General features: G+C 44.0%; 1 protein-coding gene across 2 annotated transcripts in view; it reads left to right on the top strand.

The window, feature by feature from the left end:
- Positions 1-14,670, top strand: part of POLE (DNA polymerase epsilon, catalytic subunit) — a 50,202-nt gene that overhangs the window by 20,710 nt on the left and 14,822 nt on the right. The window contains exons 19-32 of one of the 2 annotated variants that reach the window (XM_077307458.1): positions 11-157; positions 387-532; positions 1,726-1,874; positions 3,647-3,739; positions 4,342-4,486; positions 5,810-5,967; positions 6,228-6,423; positions 8,029-8,243; positions 8,432-8,534; positions 8,663-8,743; positions 9,691-9,813; positions 10,441-10,663; positions 10,996-11,201; positions 14,154-14,297. In XM_077307458.1, the coding sequence (XP_077163573.1) occupies positions 11-157; positions 387-532; positions 1,726-1,874; positions 3,647-3,739; positions 4,342-4,486; positions 5,810-5,967; positions 6,228-6,423; positions 8,029-8,243; positions 8,432-8,534; positions 8,663-8,743; positions 9,691-9,813; positions 10,441-10,663; positions 10,996-11,201; positions 14,154-14,297 (2,129 nt within the window). Of the gene's footprint in view, positions 1-10; positions 158-386; positions 533-1,725; positions 1,875-3,646; positions 3,740-4,341; positions 4,487-5,809; positions 5,968-6,227; positions 6,424-8,028; positions 8,244-8,431; positions 8,535-8,662; positions 8,744-9,690; positions 9,814-10,440; positions 10,664-10,991; positions 11,202-14,153; positions 14,298-14,670 lie in introns of both variants that reach the window. The other variant, XM_077307457.1, reaches the window with a different exon arrangement.

The raw sequence follows: 14,670 nt of genomic DNA, 5'->3' as shown, positions 1-14,670 counted from the left end.
ACCAATTCAGTGCCAGCAAGCCGCAGCGAGTACCACCGCATCCAGCAACAGCTGGAGTCCGAAAAGTTCCCTTCTCTCTTCCCGGATGGACCTCCTCGGGCATTCCATGAGCTGTCCAGAGAGGAGCAAGCCAAATATGAGAAGAAACGCTTAGCAGGTGAGAACAAAATTTAAATGCTATATTCTGGGATTTGTATCCAGGATTGGCTTGGCTGATGGTGCTGGAGTTTTTTTCACAAGCTATCACATAGAAAGCTGTAACCCCAAATGCACAATGCTCTCTCATGTGAAATCACACATACCTCAGTGATGGCGAGAAGCAATTTCCCCTGCTGCAATTTGGCTGTTTTGTAATGAGGTCTTTGTACCTAATTCTTGAACTACAGATTACTGCCGCAAGGCCTACAAGAAAATCCATGTGACCAAAGTGGAGGAGCGCGTCACCACCATCTGCCAGCGGGAAAATTCCTTCTACGTAGACACGGTGCGGGCTTTCAGGGACCGTCGCTACGAGTTCAAGGGACTACACAAGGTATACTCCTTGTTTTCAAAAGCACAGTGGTCTTGTACTGACCTTTGTTTCCTGGCACCTGTCAGGGGATCTCCTTGTCCTTGTAAAGATTGGTGGAATAAGCCATGTTGAGAGTCTCAGTAGTTAGGGATTTAGGTCTGCTGTGCCTCACGAGCAATTCCACTGAAATTTCAGAATAAACCTTCAGAGAAAGAACAAGAATGCCTTAGGCTGATCCTGCACTGAGCAGGGAGTTGGACTAGATGGCCTATATGACCCCTTCCAGCTCCATGATTCTATGGAAGGCCACACAAAAAGCACATGCACACACACACGCTGAGCTTTTCAAAAGCGATCTGAGATCTATAAAAGGAGGTTTGAGCTAAAGTTGTTAATAGAATGGCAGGCTGCGATTTTCATTGGCTGCCATTCATTGGCTTGTTAATTTTAGGATACTGTTTTATAGCTTTTAAACTTATGTGCTTCCTTTCCAAATGTTGGGGGGAACCCACAGATATTTTTAAAAAAGCATTAAAATGCACCAGCCTTAAGTAAGATGCAAAACTGAGCAGTTTCTGACATACTCCTAGTAGACCTCCAGTGAACTAAGTCAGTGTAGTTGGCTAAGGGCTATGCAAGATGTTCAGCTCACAAACTGTGCAATGAATTACTTTTTGGTGGATGGAAAGGGCTAGAAGAAATTGTATAATTTTACCCAAGCAGTTATCTTCGATGTGGCACGTAACTAATTAATATCTAATAGGATGGACTTGAGGGCTGCTGTTTGTCAGACTCATGACATAGTTCAAAGTTAATGCTACCGTAGTGGCCAGTGAGGCAGCAATACTCTGTTCTGCATTTCCTTGTGTTTAAACTATCCCTAACCTTATAGCTGAACTTCAACACTTACAGTGCATTTCTAGGAAGTGCTGCATCTTTCTAAGTTCATTGGCATTGGGCATAAAAGTGTTTGACTGTGCTTAGGATTGTCCTCTCAATATAATATTTTTGTCATTGAAGAAGGAACACATACACTTTTAGATTTCTGAAGAACAACTATCACAGTGTGGTCTTGAACCGTGGGTTTATTCCAATAAACCTCAGCTTTGCAGTCGACCATATTGTAAATCATTAAATCTGCTGTTGAGGATGGTTGGAGGTAACCTGTGGCTTAGATAGATTACATGTCCCTTATTTATATCTGCCTGTCCCAGGTGTGGAAGAAGAAACTGGCCGCAGCCGTGGAGATGGGTGATGCCTCTGAAGTGAAGCGCTGCAAGAATATGGAGATCTTGTACGACTCCTTGCAGCTGGCGCACAAGTGCATTCTCAACTCTTTTTATGGCTACGTCATGCGCAAAGGGTGAGCTGAGCGGGAGTAGAAATACATGGACGCTCTCCTATTTTGAAGGAGAGAAATAGCCAGAGATGTGCCATCCTCCTCCTAACAATTACTTCCTGGGAGAGGAAGAAGGAGGGGGAGGGACTGACACATCCATGTTAGAAAATCTGAATTTTCCCACCCACACAGCAGCCGTCCAGGCTTCTCCTCTGCAGTCTGCGCTTAAGGTATGTTGCTCTACTGCTGTCCAGATATAGATGACCAAGGCATCAAGTTAGATTCAAGTGGGTAGCCATGTTGGTCTGAAGTAGCACAACAAAAATAAGAGTCCAATAGCACCTTTAAGGCCAACAAAGATTTATTCAAGGCGTGAGCTTTCGAGTGCCGGCACTGCTCCTCAGACTAAATGAAAAACCATCATAACTGGAGATATAAGACAAAAGCATCAAATGTTAGAGATGGAGGGTAGACCTTGCCATCACCTGCAAGTGTTCTGTTTCTCAGTCCTTTTAAAGGACAGTAGAATATTGAGAACTAGTGTATGGATGGATAACGAGATAGCAGAAGAAGATTGATAGAACAGAGGTTTGTTTAAGGTGACATTTGAAGTGCAGGCTTCCGTCTTCATTGCTGCATTTCACAGCCATCGCGCTACCTGTTCTCTGGGTACCTTTGGTTAGAATAATCCTTAAAGTAGTTTAGAATAACTGTGCGTAAGCCAGTTATTTTTTATTCAGTGGAAGGTCTAGGGTAGAACCGTCTTTGCTCATCAATCTGTCCTAAGAATAAAATAGCCATAAATGGTCTTCGTCTAAAGCTACGGCACAGACACATCTGGCTGCCATATCTCAATATTGCAGAGCTGGAAAAAGTACAGAAGAGGGCAGCCAAGACGATCAAGGGGTTGGAGCGCCATTCCTATGAGGAAAAGCTGAAGAGTCTGAGACTTTTTAATTTAGAAAAAAAGTTAATGGTAGACATGATACAGGTGGGTAGAGGAATATTTTTCTCTCTCTGACACAATACTAAGGGGAATCCAATGAAGCCGATTGACTATAGATGTAGAGCAAACAAGGAAACAGTTCTTTACTGACTGCATGAGTAATTATGTTATGGAATTCACTGCCAGTGGAGGTAGTGATGGTCACTTGCATAGGTGGTTTTAAAAAGAGATTAAGATAGATTCGTGGTGGATTGGTCAGTCAGTGATTACTGTGGTCAATCAGTGGCCATGGTGAATAAATGGAACAAAAGCTTTTTTTGATACATGCAGGAATGCACTCTTTAGAGTTGAGAGAGGTGGCCTCAGAAAGTACAAATTTTAGAAGGTGGGCTCCAAATCAGATACTTAGAAAGACTAGTAGGAGCAGCACTCAGTAAGCCTTTGGATTTTATACATAAGTGCATTCCTCACAATAATTTGATCACTGAGGAAGACCCGCGGGGTCGAAAAACGCATTTGGTCTATTCTGTTGGTCTATTTCAAATGCAGTTAGAAATTTGTTTATCAATTATGATGACTGTGTTTTTAATATGTTGAATTAGTTCACTTTATTTAATAAATATTTGTAAAATTTTAAAAAATCATTTTTGCAGCCCAACCTTTGGGTTCCTAAGAAATAAAGGGAACTACCATATTCAGGGCAATAAATCTCTGAAAGCTAGTTCAAGGGGAGGCTGTCGGCCCTTAAAGGTAACTGGTAGACCACTATGTGAAATCTGATGCTGGACTAAATGGGCTACTGGCCTGAAGCAGCTGGGCTCTTTTTATGTCCTCTTTACTCCCCTCACAGGGCTCGGTGGTACTCCATGGAAATGGCTGGAATTGTCTGCTTCACTGGTGCAAACATCATCACGCAAGCCAGGGAGTTGATTGAGCAAATTGGGTGAGTGCGTGCTTTGAATGGCATTCAGGAGCTAGCTGGGATAAGCTCTCTACTGGAGCAAGTTAATACTTGAAAAAAATGTTATCTGTATTTTATTTAGAAAATGTCCAGGACACCTTTCCAGAAAACAAAGATCATAAAATCAACAAATCCCTGTTAGGGAACCTGATGAAAAGCTAATTGCTCCAAAGGTGTGAGATTCCAATATGAGAATTTTTCAGCAGCTAATTCTTGTGTGTTTTTGTTCCTGTAGTATGCCGCTGCTAATGTGCTTTGTTCCATCCACAATACGAAGCCTTTGTTTTGAAGGCCTGCTGCTTTCTGTTTTATACAAAAGGAAGAAATAAATCTGCCTCTTCTTCTCTGACACTTCCAGCAGCCTCAAGTTTGTTCAGCAGTAACATCTTGTAATACAGGGGTAGTCAAACTGCGGCTCTCCAGATGTCCATGGACTACAATTCCCAGGAGCCCCTGCCAGCGTTCACTGGCAGGGGCTCCTGGAAATTGTAGTCCATGGACATCTGGAGGGCTGCAGTTTGACTACCCCTGTTGTAATAGATCTGATCACTGTCTTTAAATGTTCTCCTGTTTATCGTTTCAAGGAGACCACTGGAGCTGGACACGGATGGGATCTGGTGTGTCCTACCAAACAGCTTTCCAGAAAATTTTGTTATCCAGTCAACCAATGCCAAGAAGCCCAAAGTGACAATCTCCTATCCAGGTGCAATGCTGAACATTATGGTGAAGGTGAGGAGGGTGAATGCCTTCATAGGGGCTAGGAAAGCCCCACCAACCGTAGACCTTGTTCTATATTGAACCAGTTGTTTTATTCTGTTTTTTATCTGTAATGCCAATAAAGGTATGATTGATTGAAGACCTGTTAAGCGAGTTCAGCTTCCCTTAAAGCAAATACTTAGCCATTTTGTAGTCCTTCAGAAAATGGTCAAAGGAGAAGTAGATTTTACCTAGCAGGCCCAGGTCTTTAGATGTTTAGAGGAGTTTACCTCTAAAGCTAATTTCTGTCACTCTCAAAACATAAATAAGAACCTTCTTAGTGATGCCACTGCAAGAAACCTTTAAAGAGATGCAAGTTTAGTTCTGCCTTTACCTCTTTTAAGACTCTTCTTTGTGTAAACAGCCCCCCCCATATTCCCAATTACTTTGGATGCAGAGAAAGCTTGCATTTTGTGAGAATTCAATGCACGTTGGTCAAACTCGTGTTTTATGTAGGTACAGAAGAACAAACATAACTCCAAATACATCTACAAGTCGGACTTTTAAAAAGGTCCTTTTGCCCTGATTTTCCCTTTCTGTCCCTCTGCATAAAGGGCATTGTTCTCTCATCCAACCATTATGAGACCCCCCCCCAATCCTACTTGTGTAAAATTACTCCAAGATTAATATCTTTGGTGGCTTCCTTTTGCCTTTTAGGGCAGTCTGGTTGTTTTTCTGGCAACACTCTATGAATGTCCATTCCACATCTAGGCATATTGGGGAAAAATTAATCTAGAGCTGTTAGGAGACCTTCAGGAGGCAGTTTTAGGTTACTGTCTGAGTTCCAGAAGCATCCTGATTTAAGTGTTCATTTTCCATGATTGTAATTTTTACACAGATAATGATGGAATTAGTTTTTTCACTGCACTGTGGGAAACATCCATTAAGTGGTTAAGATAAGCAGATTAGTTTGGAAGAGATCAGTGATGCAATATGTTCTTCTAATCCTGGAATTTCCAACTGCAAGGATTCTTGGTGGCAGAACAGCCTGAGATTTTGAAGAACCACAGAGCAGTTCACACTGCAGTAGATGCCAAAGTAACTTCCCTGAACTTCCTGTTTCCCCCTGCCCAATTTATCACCACCACCACCTCTCTGTGGTGGGGCAAAGCAGTCAAACAGAACTTTGAGCTGTGACTGTAAATAGTGGTGTATTTTGTCACCCATCCCCTGCAAGGCAACTGAGCCTGTTTGGTTTCACTCAATGTTCTTGAATTTCCAGTCCTCCAATGATAACTTATTTAAGGTGCAGTACTAGATCAGCAGTAGAATAAATCTGTTGCCCTGTACTTACAGGAAGGGTTTACTAATGATCAGTATCAGGAGTTAGTGGACCCAGCCTCCCTGACATACGTTACTCGCTCCGAGAACAGCATTTTCTTTGAAGTGGACGGGCCGTATCTGGCAATGATTCTGCCTGCCTCCAAGGAAGAGGGCAAAAAGCTGAAGAAAAGGTAAGCCATAGAATGTTTACTGATAGTTGGGCAGACCCATCAGTGTTCCAGAGCAAAACTCGAAAATGATAAAACTGATTTTTGAGCCATCACTGCTAAATAGTAAATAAGTAGGGACTTGCTTTTACTCTTTTCCATTCCTAAGAAAGTTGGAATCTAATATATAAGCCCTAGTAAAAATAACAAGCTGTTGAGGGTAGGTGGTGGGGATAGATTCTAGACTTTGAAAACTGATGTGTATAATCTGCCTCCTCCCCCAGATATGCCGTGTTTAATGAAGATGGCTCTCTTGCAGAGCTGAAAGGGTTCGAAGTGAAGCGGCGTGGGGAGCTGCAGCTGGTTAAGATCTTCCAGTCGTCTGTGTTTGAGGCTTTCTTGAAGGGCACCACCTTAGAGGAGGTCTACGCATCAGTTGCCAAAGTGGCTGACTATTGGCTTGATGTCCTCTACAGCAAGGTGAGTTACACCAAAGGAAAATCTCAGGTTTGTCTGCATTAAAGAAATCAGATCTCCACAGAATATTTGTATGGAGGGGATGAAGGTAATTGAAACAAGAGACTCGGGGCGTACACGGCAGAGCTACAAATGTTATCTGACTCATGAAATCAGTAAGGCTTTTCCCTCCTTGATTAGTTCATCTTACTCCATGCCCTGGTCTCACCACAATATGCAACAGTAATAATAATAACAATAAACATATTCTAACAATCAATAGTAAGCAATAACAGGCCCATGGTTGATCCGATCTGTCGTGCGAGTTCAAGGGAGGGAGTTTCAGGAGCCCAGTCAATGTTGTTTGGCTTTGATTGACCTCAACCGAATGCCTGGCAAAGGAGCTCCCTTTTTATAGGCCTTGCAGAACTGTTTTAGTTCCATTAGGTCCCTGATCTCCTCTGGGAGCTCATTCCACCAGGTGAGGGCCAGGACAGAAAAGTCTCTGGCCCTGGTTGAGGTCAAGCAAACCTCCTTGGGGCCAGGGAGCACTAGCCGGTTAGAGGTGATAGAGTGCAGAGCTCTTTGAGGGGTGTAGGTAGACAGGCAGTCCCTCAGGTACACTGAGCCCAGACCACTTATGGTCCTGAAAGTAATTACCAAAATCTTAAGCCTGATCCCTCTGGAGCACCTCACAGTCCCCCCTAGTTCTCACTGCCCAGAACAACTTGGTGTAATCTGCAAATTTAGCCACTTTATTGCTTACTCCCAAACCCAAATAATTAATGAACAAGTTAAAAAATACCAGATCTAGTACCCAGCCCTGTATTACTCCATTGCTTACCACCTTTCACTGTGAAAACTGCCCATTTATACTGTTTCTCTGTTTCCTGATATTTAACCAGTTTTTAATCTACAAGAGGTCGTTTTATCCCATGACTGCTAAGTTTATTTAGGAGCCTTTGATGAGAAACTTTATCAAAAGCTTTCTGGAAATCTAGGTAAACATCTACTGCGTCATTCTTGTCTACATAATTGATTACCCCCCTCAAAAAACTCTAGAAGGTTAGCAAGACAAGATCTTCCCTTACCAGAATGTGTGTTGATTCTTTCTCAATAGCTTTTGTTCATCAGTGTGCTTACTATATCTTTGATAATGGATTCCACCAACTAGCCCAATATCAGTTACACCAGGGGTAGTCAACCTGTGGTCCTCCAGATGTTCATAGACTACAATTCCCATGAGCCCCTGCCAGCAAATCCTGGCAGGGGCTCATGGGAATTGTAGTCCATGGACATCTGGAGGGACCACAAGTTGACTACTCCTGGGTTAGACTGACTGGACTCTAATTTCCCAGATCTCATCTGGAACCATTTTTGAAGATTAGGGTTATATTGGCTACCTTCCAATCTTCAGAAATGGAGGCAGATTTTAGTGATAGATTGCATGTTTCTGTCTCAGGTTCTATTGTTCTGCTTTTTTCTCCCCTTTGAGTTAATCTCAGAATTTGACTGAAATATCTATTCTTACTGAGTAAAAGGCCAGTTTCTGTCAGCGGGCAACATCTTCGGGTCTCAGAGGTGAATCTGGCAAGAGCTTACAACTGTTTACCACAATTCTCTTCACAGGCTGCCAACATGCCTGACTCAGAGCTGTTTGAACTGATCTCTGAAAATCGATCCATGTCACGCAAACTGGAGGATTATGGGGAGCAAAAATCCACCTCTATCAGCACAGCTAAGCGCCTGGCCGAATTCCTGGGGGACCAGATGGTGAAGGATGCAGGCCTGAGCTGTCGATTTATCATCTCTAAGAAACCAGAAGGCTCCCCAGTCACTGAGAGGTATATCAAGGAGCTGAAAGAGGCAATGGTTTCATTTTTGTAGAAAGAGGGTGAAACACAGGCTAAAACAAGGAGCCAAGGTCAACCTCCCTGATGACTGGCAGGTTGAAAAAGCCTGGAGGGCTCTCTGCGTGTCTTCAGGACCCCTCTTGAACTAGTAATAGTAATGTGCCCTTTGTTTTGCCCAGGGCCATCCCACTGGCAATTTTCCAGGCAGAACTCTCAGTACGAAGGCACTATCTTCGAAAATGGCTGAAGAGCCCTTCACTGCAGGATTTTGACATCCGAACGGTAAGTTTTCAGGGTTGTCCATTGATCCTGGCTTTGATGCACAAGGTGAAGGGGGGGTGTTCCCCTACACAAGCCTTTTTCTTCTTTCTCCTTGTTGCTTAACCACAGTTCTCTATATCTGATTGCAGATCCTTGATTGGGACTACTACATTGAGAGACTGGGCAGCACCATCCAGAAAATTATCACCATCCCAGCAGCACTGCAGCAGGTGACTGAGGAGAGGGGAGAATGATTAGTGGGGGCCTGAACTTTCAGAAGAGCCCTGGTTTGATGAGCTATACTATTAAACTCTGTTGCCTTGATCCAGTAGTTCATTGCAAGCATGAGAAGCCTAATGCAACCGTTCTCAACATTTTTACCATTGATAAACCCTTGAAACATTCTTTGGGTTTCAAGAAACCCTAAAGTTGCGCAATTATACAGAATGTGGTTGGGAAGCAGAGCTGTGTACATGCCTACTCGGGGCTCCTCCCCTTCCCACCCCCTCCAGGCCCATCATTGGCCATTTTGGGAGGGGAGGGAGGTTTGCATGACCATATATGGTCATATCACCGGATAAATGTTTAGAAATTGTTTTAAATATATTAAAAAATTAATTAACTCCCAACCATTCATGATACGCTTCTGGGGCCATCACAAAACCCTGGATGAGAAAGCCTGGCCTAGTATGTAGGCTGAGCTGACCCATCTACAAGTGGTGGCTTCCCTATAGCTGGCCTCTGCACTATATCAAATGCAGACCAAATTCACAAGAGTTCCATGGGTTCATGGGAGCTCTCGATTTGTGCATATCTATACAGTATCCTTTGTTCATGCTGTCTTAATGATATGGCTAGGATTGTTCATACGAAGAAACCGAGGAAATCGAAAGGCTGATAAATAAATGCTTCAAAATCCCAAATGTTCTCTCTAAGATTTATTCCAATATCGAGAAAATTATGTTACTAAAATAATGTATAATTATTTTATTGCACTTAGGAGTAATCATTGAGGAAGCTCCTGGAAAATGAGTTTATTACCTAGGACCCCGTTTTGATTATATTGGAGTAAATCTTAGAGAGAACATTTGGGGTTTTGAATCAGTGGTGGGGTCCTGGCAAGGCTAAAGCAAACAAAGAGCAGCTGCCAGAAAAGTAATCCAGAGTTTCCTGCCAGGTGAAGAACCCAGTTCCTCGGGTCCGCCATCCTGACTGGCTACACAAGAAACTCTTGGAGAAAAATGATGTCTACAAGCAGAAGAAAATCAGTGAACTGTTCACAAGTGAGGGCAAGAGACAGGTAAGCAGAAGACGACCAAAGTCCTGAAAAGTAAACTGGCAGTTGTTAAATATAAATTTAACAACTGTGCTAGTTTTTTTATTCTCTAAATGAAAAGCAGCCTCAACAGTATGACGTTTTGAGTGAGAAGGTTGGGGAGGGCCCCTCCCTTGCTTTTTTCCTGACTTCCAAGGAGCTGAGTGGAGTAAATCTTTCCCTCCTCTTCTATTTTATCCTCACAACAACTTTGTGAGGTAGGTTAGGCTGAGAGAGAGAGTGATAAGGCCAAAGTTGGCTGGCAGGTGTCATGGCTGGGTGGACCCAGCCTCCCTATCCAGTACTAGAATGACTACACCTAATAAGTCTTCAAACCATTTCTGCTCCCAAGATGAAGCAATCTGGAACTGGATTATTCCTCCCACTTTGCTTTGAAGGCTAGGCTTTGCAAATGATCTTCTGATTAGTCAGTTCCAGCAAAAAGAGACCCATCCTTATCATTCCTTCCCTCTCACCTTTTCTGGCTCTGCCTTCTTTAACAGCAATAGGACTGTCATGGAACATTCTACTGGGATTACCAAAAGCCTGAAGAACCCCTTCACAGCCTTCTCCGTCAGCTGGGTCTGACTTGCTGTTGTGTTTTCCACTCAGGTCACTGCCAGTGTGCTGCAAGAGGACACTCAATACACACAGACGACTGACATGGAAGATTTTGGGATTGCCAAGCCTTCGCAACCAAAGGTCCCCCTGTCAAGCAAACGCAAACGCATCCCTACAGCTGAGGAGAGCCAGCTGCAGTCCCAGAATCTGGAATTAACTCAGTCCTGGAGAGAGATTCTGGGACCACCCCCACCCACTGGCACCACAAAGGCAAGTAATGTCGTTGCCCTGTGTCTAGGATAGCCACCAGAGGGTAAAAGACTGTTTTGTTCCTGGGCATTTTCTTGAGAAAATAGAATAATATTAATTGATATTGGGTAAGGGAAAGACAAACGATTAGTTCTCTTAGGGTATATACAGTTGGGCTTATATAAATGCCAGGGGTGGGATTATCCTTGGTTCAATATGTTGATTACACTTTAAATTACAGAATCTGCCTATCAGTAAATTATTTTATACATATTCCATATTTTCCATTTACATAACAGGATTATTAAAGAGTGTGGCCAACAGCATGTCTCTCTCTACCTCTCTCCCGACAGGAAGAGCGCCTGGTCTGGCTGCGGTACCACAAGAAGAAGTGGGAGCTGCAGGCTCGGCAGCGCCTCGAGCGCCGGAAAAGGCGGCGGTTGGCAGACGGCGAGGCAGTCCTGGGTGGGGGGCTGATCCGGGACGGTCCCGCCAGAGGCCTAGGCAGCTACTTGCGCAGGACGGCACGCAGCATCTTAGACATACCGTGGCAAATCGTGCAGGTAAGGCACGTTGAGGGAACCATTTGCAAAATGTGGAGAGCTGTGATACTTGGGTGCAGATAACCTGCTCTGAGCATAATACAGTGTGGGGAGGCCTAGACTGAATAGACAGAAATGATCTTCTTTCCCAAACGTACACTAGGGTGAGCATGGCCAATCTCTGGCTCTCCAGATGTCCAAGGATGCTTATGGCAATTGCAGTCCATGGACATCTGGAGAGCCACAGTTTGGCCATCTCTGCACTAGAGCTACTGGTGTGGCAGAATGACAGCAGCTGGGGCATTGGCTGTGCTAATATTCTATTCTTTGTCTCTGCCAGCAGGTCTCACTGGCTTCCGGCAAAGAGGAGTGAGCTGGCCCGTTTTGCTCTCCTTCCTTTCTCTTCCTTCACTCCATTATAGAACTGCAGGAGATTGATTCCCCCAGAGCTCCCAAAGTGTGCCCACTTCCTGTTTCTCTGTCCCTATTTGCAAATGGCCATTGCTTCCCAGGAAATTGCTCAGACAAGTATTTGAGCAAGGCTCTCTCCTTTTGTCCCCTTTGGCTTGCACATCCCAGCAGTATCTCCTGCAAGGGCACCGACCTCCTCCCTCAAATTCAGACAGAGACTGTTATGAACAAGAAAATCCCAGAAGATACAGGCTTTTTCCCTGAGCTTACTGAAAGCGGTCATTGATGTATAGGAAAGCATTTTGGGCTTCCAATAATTGTTATATGAGACTAGTAGTCGTAATAAAAATAATAGTAGTGAACTAAATTTGTCTTCCGAAGTCCATAACAGTAAAAATCTAGTTCCTGAGGAAGCAAATAAAACCATAGAATCATCTGCAGGGACACTACCTATCAGCAGACCCAGAGATCTTCCATCTCTATATCCATGTCTTCTCCGTACCTTAAAAAGTCACTCCTCTCACAGAGAATGCACATCTATTTATTTAGTGCATTTTTATCTGACCCTTCCTCTCCCCCTGTTTTATCCTCATAACAGCTCTGTAAGACTAAGATAAATGTGTATGACTGGCTCAAAGTCACCCAGTGAATTTTCATGGGAGAGTGGAGATCTGAACCCAGATCTCACAAATCCTAATGCAGCAGGCTGGCCTCTACACCATAGTGCAAAGGAAGCTTCTGCAGGCAAACAGTGATTCAGTGCCACTGCTCAGCTTTCTGCTGATGGCTGGCTGCTTAGTTATTGGAGGATGTTCCCTGGAGGCCACGCTGGCCGCCTTGCAGCCCTCACAATAGCTTCCGTCTCTGAGCTTTGTATCTGGAAATTGAAATTTGCTTTAAAAGGTATCCAAGCAAACAGGTTTGTTGGGCAAGTCAATTTGTTGGCGCCTGAATTGTCTGGGGGCATCACATCCATTTAGTTAACAATAGATGTGTGATGTGTATTATTTGTTGGTCTTGAACAGGCCAATGACCTGTCCTCTTCCCCCCACCCCACCCTTTGAACCGAAAAGGCTACTGTCAGGCAGTGACACATGACAGGAACTAGAACAGCCAGAGTTAAGACTTCATGGGTGCTTAAGCCTACAGGCAGCAGAATGAGAGAACTGGGAAACTCATGCTAAGAACCAGGAAATATAGTGCAAAATGAGCCAAGGACAGAAGAGCTGGGAAGAAGTCCTCTTAATTTTTGAGTGCGTTCTTCTTGCCAGCTTGATGTAGTGGTTAAGAGCAGCAGCTTCTAAGCTGGTGAGCTGGGTTTGATTCCCCATTCATTCAAATGCAACCAGTGGTGTAATCTTGGACTCGTCACAGCGCTGATAGAGCTGTTCTGACTGAGCAGTCCTATGAAAGCATTCTCAGCCTCTCCTACCTCACAGGGTGTCTGTTGTGGGGAGAGGAAAGGGAAGATGATTGCACGCCGCTTTGAGACTCCTGGTAGAGAAAAACAATATATAAAAACAGCTCTTCTTTCTAACACTCCTCTCAGTATGCAGGCGAAAAGAAGCAAGAACCTGATGGTCCCAACACATGGATGGGAGGCCACTTTTATAGGGAAACATGTTTTCAGAATTTCAGTAATGTGATATCAATAGATAGACAAAGTTACAAAGGGCCAGGCTTATTTTGTATAGAGCTGTTTAATTTGTAGGATTCAGTATTTGGGATAATCTGTCCCTATGTAAAACATTTTTGGCTTCTTTGTGTCCTCAGCTTATGAGTGCCACCCTCTCCACCACTTTCGGTCTGGCCCAGACTCATAGGAGGAATCCTTCACACAGTATTTGAGAGTGTGACCAGTGTTCAGTGTCTTTAAAACTTACCAAATATTAAACTATGTTAGAGATTACCTTACTAATGACGCAAATGTGGTGTATAACTACTGTAGTTTTCATGTTGGCCCCATAGAATAAGAAATAAGAATAGTAGGCAATGCCTAGTGGAGACTTCTGTGTGAACAAAGAGCTGTGCACTCCGATGCTGAAATCACAATATCAATTCCAAACATTTAAAGACATATAACTGATAACAGCAGTTGCTGTTTGGGGTGTGTGTGTGTGTGTATGTTTTATGTAAAAACGTAAAGGTATCCCCTGTGCAAGCACCGGGTCATGTCTGACCCTTGGGGTGACGCCCTCTAGCATTTTCTTGGCAGACTCAATACAGGGTGGTTTGCCATTCCCTTCCCCAGTCATTACCGTTTACCCTCCAGCAAGCTGGGTACTCATTTTACCGACCTCGGAAGGATGGAAGGCTGAGTCAACCTTGAGCCGGCTGCTGGGATCAAACTCCCAGCCTCATGGGCAGAGCTTCAGACAGCATGTTGGCTGCCTTACCACCCTGCGCCACAAGAGGCTCTATGTTTTATGTATATGAATCCTATTCCTTCTCAGTTGGCAAATTTCTGTGGGCGAAAAGGTCAAAAAACACTCTGTCACAGTGAACCTTGCCTCTCCAGGTCTCAGAAGTTCCTTTCTTTCTCTAACCTGCTCTCTTCCATAGATTGCTGAGACTAGCCAGCCGGGCCTGTTCAGGCTGTGGGCATTGATTGGGAATGACTTGCACTGCCTTAAGCTGAACATCCCACGTATGTTCTACGTCAATCAGCGCATCCCTAAACCAGAAGAGGGCCCTACCTACAGGAAGGTGTGTTGGTCTATTTGCTTTGCTCACATGTTGTATGTTGAAGATGGAGAGAGTTGAGACAGGCCTTCAAAGCTTTCTGTTCAAGGCTGGATCCAAAATTTTATGATGATCATAGGGCACACAGTTTTCGAACAAGATCCATTATAGGCACTTGAATGTATCTTCTGCAGGTGTTTGGTTAGAAAAGGCAGGAAGGTAATGACTAAGGTCTATTGTAGATGGTGCTCTTGGAGGAGCAAGGCATGCAACTGCTGCCTTCGTGTGCCATCTTGTGTTTACTATATATTTGGCCATCAATCCTGCTTCCAGTCCTTGTGGTAGTACTTGACCCATAGCATTCTGAAATTCTGTGTATCTTCATCCATGCTCAACA

This window comes from Paroedura picta, chromosome 13 (assembly GCF_049243985.1).
Source record: "Paroedura picta isolate Pp20150507F chromosome 13, Ppicta_v3.0, whole genome shotgun sequence".
Taxonomy (NCBI): domain Eukaryota; kingdom Metazoa; phylum Chordata; class Lepidosauria; order Squamata; family Gekkonidae; genus Paroedura; species Paroedura picta.
The sequence above is the reverse complement of the archived record's forward strand: the minus strand, read 5'-3'. Positions and strand labels throughout refer to the sequence as shown.